This window comes from Ceratotherium simum, chromosome 16 (genome assembly GCF_057802395.1).
Source record: "Ceratotherium simum simum isolate JZ-2026a chromosome 16, ASM5780239v1, whole genome shotgun sequence".
NCBI classification, from domain to species: Eukaryota; Metazoa; Chordata; class Mammalia; order Perissodactyla; family Rhinocerotidae; genus Ceratotherium; species Ceratotherium simum.
Window position 1 is genome coordinate 55,022,012 of NC_141915.1, and position 7,207 is coordinate 55,029,218.

General features: G+C 50.2%; 1 protein-coding gene across 1 annotated transcript; it reads left to right on the forward strand.

The window, feature by feature from the left end:
- Nucleotides 1–295: 295 nt before the first annotated feature.
- Nucleotides 296–6,753, forward strand: RPL38 (ribosomal protein L38). The gene is made up of 7 exons (XM_014789210.2): nucleotides 296–378; nucleotides 898–970; nucleotides 1,981–2,072; nucleotides 2,281–2,317; nucleotides 2,453–2,513; nucleotides 5,685–5,807; nucleotides 6,522–6,753. The coding sequence occupies exons 1-7, from the start codon at nucleotides 296–298 to the stop codon at nucleotides 6,545–6,547; spliced, it is 495 nt and encodes a 164-aa protein (XP_014644696.2). The 3' UTR covers nucleotides 6,548–6,753.
- The last annotated feature ends 454 nt before the right edge of the window (nucleotides 6,754–7,207 follow it).

Here is a 7,207-nt window from a genome sequence, read left to right on the forward strand (position 1 = left end):
CTCCATCCCTCATCTCTCCATCCCTTCCTCCATCCATCTTCCATCCCTCCATCTCTCCCTCCCTCCCTCCTCCATCTCTTCATCTCTTCCTCTCTCATCTCCCCATCCTTTCTTCTATCTATCCATCCCTCTCTCCATCCCTTCATTCATTTATCCATCCATCCCTCCATCAGTCCATCCACCCTTCATATAGTGAGTGATCTCAGAAGCTCATCCAGCTTGAGAATCCTGTGACGCCCACAGTGAGCACCTACTATATATATATGAGTACTTCATTTCAAGAGTTATCAACAGAATGCGGAACCCTGTTGTTGCCTTCAAAGAAAAGTCAGTACAAACGTATGAAAGGTTTAACACTGCTGCACAGTCTATCGAGAGGTGTGTGTGAGTAACTGCAACAGGAGTGACGAGCGACAGGAGATGGAGGTGTAAGGTCCTGCCTGAAGGAGAAGTGGGAGATGAGCTCTGAAGAAAGAGAAGGACTTAGTCTTAGAGGCGACAGCATAGCCAATGCCTGGAGTCAAGATGTGCCCAGCACATCAAGAGGCCAGTTGGTTGGGCTGAAAGGATGGTTGTTTACGGCAGAGCAGTAGGGTAGAAAACAGCAAGACATCAGCCTGAGGTGGAGGAGGGCTGGCAAAGGCAGGCTGAGGAATTTGGGGGTGTCCTTCTCAGGTCAGGGCTGAGGCACCAGTGACTCTCAGACCGGACACCGACCTTCAGACAATCTAAAATGATGCTCCCACCAATTAACTTTTCCCACTGTTAACACGCAGATGCCTCTGCAGCTGCAGAAAAATAGTTAGGCTTCTTTTAAAAGGCTCTCTAGCACAGTTAGAGGATTTTGTGATCTCCCTGGGGCAAGGACTGTGGGTTTACTCTTCCCTGTATCCCCAGCGCCCCGAGGAAGATGCTCGCCCTGAGCTTGTCGAGCAGGAGGGAGGAGCAGGAGTTCAAAGTCAAGTTCAGGGTGCAGTGCTCTATCTCTTCAGGTGGTCTGCTCGGTAATAATGAGCACGAGGCAATTACATTCTGTTGTGCGGTTACTAAATTTGAAAGAAACAAAAATAATAAAATGTAGACATTTGTAGAGAGGTTAAAAGATAAAAGTGGAAGATAATAAAATCCACACCCTCAGGTTCCTCGGAGCCACCGGAGGAGACGTTATATAAGAGCTGAGGGTAAACGTGTGCGGAGAAAATCCTATCTGGCGTGGGATGGAGACTGGGAGGAACCAAGGGACAAAGGAAATGCTGCCTCCCCAGAGCTGCCAGCCCGTCTTAGGTGCGCAGCCTCGTAAAGTGGCAGGAGCCTGGGCTGGGGCATCCAACCACCGCTTGTTCGAGTCCCGACTCCACCTCTCCCAGCTCCGACAAGCCTTCATTCCCCCGTGGGTAGGACTGGGGTAGCAAGAGCCTCCTCTCCAGGTGCGCCTGAGACTCACAGAGGCTGTGAGTCCAGTGTTTAGCACGGGGGCTGCCCGATGTGAGTGCTGGATAAACGTCAGCTATTGGAAGTATCAACTTGTTTGTAGTGTACACCAGTTCTTAAGGAATTGGAAGCAGCAAGTGGAAAAGCTCCATTAAATGGAAAGAGGAGAGCAAATGGGCCCTGCGCATGACAGATTAGATATTCATGGAAAAGGAGACCGGAAGGAAATGTGGGGAACCCCTAGAAAGAGGTTTTAAAATGTACATAAGAGGGTCCCTTCATTTAAATGAGAAAATCTGTGTAGATGCCCAATGCATAGGTCTAATGAAAGTAGTAGATAATAAGTGTTAGGTCTTCGAACTGGACCTGAAATAAAACCTAGCAAAGCCGAGGCAGGGTCTGGGGGGTGGGGGCGGGAGAAGAAGACAGAGCGTGGAGAAGGAGGCAGCCCATTGCATTCGTGGAGCTGCACTACCAATCTAGGCCAGAAGGGGGCAGAGATGCTGCAATGGGAAGGGCGAACGCCTAATACTTCTTGACCCTTTGCAGACACCGTACGCAATTTCCTCCGGGGGAGCGTTTAACTGCCCGGAAACGGAAGTCTCGTTCTTTTTCGTCCTTTTCGCTTGTCTTCGCTCGCTGTGAGTGTTCCGGGCGGTACTCGGGAACTAGGGGGTAATCCAGCGTAATCCACGGCCGGGTGAAATTCAGGGACCCCGGGTCTGGGCCGAGGGTGCGGGGGAAAAGGACGGAGTGTGATGGGGCCGGCATTTCGGGGCTGCGGGGAGCGGAAGCGGGGTCGCCGCCGGTCCCCGCGCTGCGCTGACGCCAACGCTTCTCTTCCCGCAGGTGCCGGCCGCGCTGTCCCGCGCCCCTCGCAGCCATGGTGAGTACGGCGCGCCGGGACTTCCCGGGGAAGTGGGGGAGGAGCGGCTTGGCGGGGGTCTCCGGGAGGGGCTGGTGCGCTGATCACCGCCAGGTAAAGCGCGTCTGCGGGTCGTTCCGTGTCTTTGTGTTGCAGCCTCGCAAAATCGAGGAGATCAAGGACTTCCTGCTCACGGCGCGGCGGAAGGACGCCAAGTGTAAGTGACGGCGGTGGGTCAGATGGGGGTGACAGCGGTGCGTTTGCGGGGCCGTCCGCGCCCTGGGGCGTCCTCCCGAGCGTGGGCGGGAGGCGGCGGACGCGCGTGCCCGGCCTCCGGGAGCAGCGGCTCCACCACGCCTTCTCCAGGACAAACGTTGTTGGGCCGCGTGTAACCTTCCTTGGCTGATGGCGAACACGTGAGAAACCGTCCTGAGCTCGTTTTTGTCTCGGTGCGCGGGTGGTAGGTGCTCTGCACGGGGTGACTGGGGAACCGCGTGGCCCGTGAACCTGAGCTGGGGCTGGGTGCAGGCCCGCTGCCGGTGCCCTGAGGAACGGCCCTCCCGCGTGTATCCGTTTCCTAGTCTATAGATAGGGGCAAAAGGAATCGATGCGTCGAAAAAAATAGTAAGTTTTTGCCAGATAGGTGCCGGCCCCGCTGCCTGTGTCTTCTCGTGTTTCACACCAGGCGTGGGAGGGAGTCTTGCTGTTGGCTCTTTGTTAGAGTTGAAGGAGGTTTGGGGGCTTTTGTTGATACAAGATAGATCTTGAATTCATACGCGGAGTCATCTTGATTTCTGCTGCATCAAATACTCCTGATCGCTTCCTTTTCCTCTGGTATAGAGAAAATCAGATAATTTGTGAACGTGGAGCACTGTTGGGGCGGACGTGTTGGGACGGGCTAAGACACTGGTCATCTCTAATACCCTATGTCGGTGATAGGATGAAACTGTGGGGCGTAGGAGAGCCTTTTTGTGGGTTCACAGGGGGTCGGGAGAGTCGTATTTGTGTCCCCGTTACCTGTTTGTTGCCTTTGATCCTCTGATACTGTGAACTGGCGACCACCTGTGGGAACAGGTAGCATCCGGCATGTCTGCCCTGCCCTGGTTGTGGGGACCGCATGCTTGTGTCTTATATGCTGTTGTGCTATAAAAGAGGCGATTATCACGTCAGTTTTAGTTTAGACCAGGAAATTTGGGTCTCTCTGCCTGGTTGAAATCCCAGCTCTAGTAGGTAGGTGTGCTCAACACGACACCACCGGTTCCTTCTGGGGGGGAGGTGTATGTCTGATGGGATTGGTTCAAGGACCAGATCAGATGTTCCGTTAGAGACCTTAGCACATTGAAGAAATGCCACCAAATAAATCATCAGGTTTGTTTGCATTTTAATTCTGTTCAGGAGCCAGATTTTAGACAGTGTGCCTATGAGAGTAGGGGTTGTGGTCCCCTGGATATAATAGTGTTCACTGAGTGTTTTTTGAATAAACTATTTAAGTGTACAGTTGACTGGCATTAAGTACATTAACATTGTTGTGCAGCCATCACCACCATCCATCTCTAGAACTTTTCATCTTGCAAAACGGAAACTCGGTGCCCATTAAACAGTGACTCCCCATTCTCCCCCTCCAGCCCCTGCTAGCCACCATTCTGCTTTCTGTCTCTATCAGTGTGACTCCTGTAGGTACCTCATGTAAGTGGAGTCATAACAGTGTGTGTCCTGCGAGTGGCTGACTTCATTTGGCATACTGAATGCAACCATGTAGTAGCAGTTGTCAGCATTCCCTTTTTAAGGTTGAATAATCCATTGTATGAATATACCACATTTTGTTTATCCATTCGTCCGTAGGTGGACATTTGAGTGGTTTCTGCCTTTTGGCTGTTGTGAATAACGTTGCTGTGAACATTGGTGTACAAGTATCTCTTCTTGCCCCCGTTTTCAGTTCTTTTGGGTGTATACCCAAAAGTGGAATTACTGCATCGTATGACAATGTTGAATTTTTTGGGAGATCCATGTCTTAAGTTTACGAGTGTTCACTTTAGTTTATAGGCGCCCAGCGGCTGCCAGGGGCAGTGCAGTGTACTTAGCTTTAAGAGGAATGTTGAGATAGCAAAATAGTTTGGTTTGATGAACATCTAGGCTTCTGGATTTAATAAAACATGAGCTGAGGCAGTCACGGCCTTGGCAGGCTCAGAGCCACAGTGCTGCTGCTTCCTGTGCCGTGCCTTATTCCTGTAGCATCATTGGCAGGGATGGAGCTGTGGGTCGTGCGTACAGGTTAACCTTGTGCTGCTTCTGGAAGGTGCTAAGTGCTGTGTGTCAGGTACTTAGGCTGAGGCCCATGAAGACCGTGGTCAGTCCTTAGCCACCTGATTCTCAACTGGCACTTCCCTACGCTTATAACCACAAGTTCTTGGGAGTGTCTGTGAGCTGTTCAAAGAAGTTGGAATGAAGGATTTGACAGGTACATGAAATAACTAGCCTACTCCTGGGAAGTGGGTGTCTTCCAGCAGCCAGAGCAGCTAAGAGCCTCAGGGAGATGCGGTGATGCTTGTACATAACCAGGCTGTTTGGAAAATTTCAAACCCTGCACTGGGGTTCTTTATTGTCTGAGCAGTGGTCCTGAGATAGAATTTGGCAGCAGTAAAGAGCCCAGAAAATGGGTTCTACACAAATTTTAGGAAAAGCTTCAGCACATGCTTGCTATGTGGGGTAGGGGGATCCTGAAGGAAGAGCTTTACCATTGCCCCAGGATGTCATCTCATACGCAGAGAATTAATTTCCAGAAGTAGAGTGGTAGAAAGGTCTTGATCCCAGCAGATAATCCATCTGCTTACTTAATGAACTACTTCCATCCCATCAAAAAAAGGATGGAGGGGCCGGCCCAGTGGCGAAATGGTTAAGTTCGCACACTTCGCTTCAGCGGCCCGGGGTTTGCGGGTTCAGGTCCCAGGCATGGACCTACACACTGCTCATCAAGTGGTGCTGTGGCGGCGTCCCATATACAAAGTAGAGGAAGATTGGCAACAGATGTTATCTCGGGGCCAGACTTCTTCACCAAAAAAAAAAAAGATGAACATAGAGTGTTCTGGAATGTTCAGTGTACCAGATTCTTATGTTTTAAGTATAAACAAACCAATTAAGATTAAGCCCTAGGCTCTTGAGCATTAATAGGGGAAATGTAGATTTCTGGCTCCATTTTTAAATATTGAGGTCGTGGAGGGACGGGGAGTCTTGTTTTCTGATTCCACAGAGGGGCAGTCTGGGGGGCGAGCACAGCTCTGTCAGTGGTGGCAGTCGTAAGTGCCACGTTCTGCATAGGTATGAAGCAGGTGAGCTGTGTGACATCTGTTTTCTGTGAGACAATCTAATTACTGATTCTTGTCTCTGGTAGCTGTCAAGATCAAGAAGAATAAGGATAATGTGAAGTTCAAAGTGCGATGCAGCAGATACCTTTATACGTTGGTCATCACAGACAAAGAGAAGGCAGAGAAGCTGAAGCAGTCCCTGCCCCCGGGTGAGTGATCCGGAAACCCTGGGGGGCAGCCAGAACTGTGGAAGGTGCACGCGTCGCCATCGTGTTTCTTGAGTTATCCCCTGGTTTAGAAAAGTGCATTTGGTGGTGTGTCTAAAGATCTGCTCCTGCTGTTGGTGGTGCAAGGACTAGTGACTTCTCAGAGGTTCTGTCCCATATAGGAAGTGGTTTCCCTGGCCAAGGGGATGTTTGTTTCGCTCCCCTCCATGCTTTCCTAGTGCAGGATAGGAACAGCTAACCCTTACTCTGTGTAACTCCTTTCATCCTCACCACAGTCCTGCAGGGAGGTGCTGGTATCGATGACCCCAGTGTACAGGTTGGGAAACTGATGAAATACAGTAGGCCACAAGCAGAGGTTAGGCAGAGGGGCCCATCCTGGTGCAGGAGGCCCAGGAGAGCTGCAGAGAGCTGTGAGGAGACAGCCAGAGGAGAGTAGAGGGTTCTGCAGGCTTCTTCAGAGTGAACAGCCACCCAGTACTGCTCGGCTCCATAAGAACTGCGTGGCACCTCTGTAAGGCTGAACGAGAGCATTTGTGTTATCAAACACTGACTTCGTATTTTAAGCAGCACCTCCCTGGTGGGCTTTTCTGAGCTTTGTGAGGCCTCTTTAGCTTAAGAACAAAATCCAGACAAGGAACAGTAACTCAGATAAAATGTTATCTTCTGGATGAATCACTTTTGTATCTTTTCCTCTAGGTTTGGCAGTGAAGGAGCTGAAATGAACCAAGCACGCTGATTTGAACTGTTAAAATTCAAAAAAAAATTTCTTTTTTCGGTGTCCTTTGTCTTTGAAGACGGGAAGGGAAATGTTCCTTGATTATGGTTTCTGGTGGGAACAGGATGGGTGTCCTGGTTTCCACCTCCGTGTATCCCTAATCTTGGGCTGTGGTTCCAATGGACAAATAAAGTCATCCCTTTTTTAGTCTAAGTTTGAAAATAAATAGATAGAAATAGGCAGATATTTGTGGGAGTAAGCCAGTCTGCACTCGTGAGATGTAAAAGTCACTTGGGTAAAATGAGCTCCGTGAGAAGGAAAATGATAGTTAAATAGAGGAGTTGATGAGCCTTCTTGGAAATAGCTGCAGGCTAAGCCATCCCATCCTTGGAATGTCTGCCATGTGGAAGTGTTCCTTGATGCAGGGATAGGGGTAAGTATTTTTTTTTCCCCCCAGACTAAGACACTTGTGTGCTCAGACAGAGAAATAAAACGTCACTCGTGTGTGTTTCCTAAGTGCCACTCATGAAGTGAAGGTTAGGAAGAGTATGGGATGAGGTGAGATGAAAGGACAGTGCAGATAAGGGGCTCAGAGAAGGAACCTGTCAGCTGAGAACAGAGATGAGTAGGTGTCAGCCTGGCAGAATGGGCCATGCGTTCCAGGGAA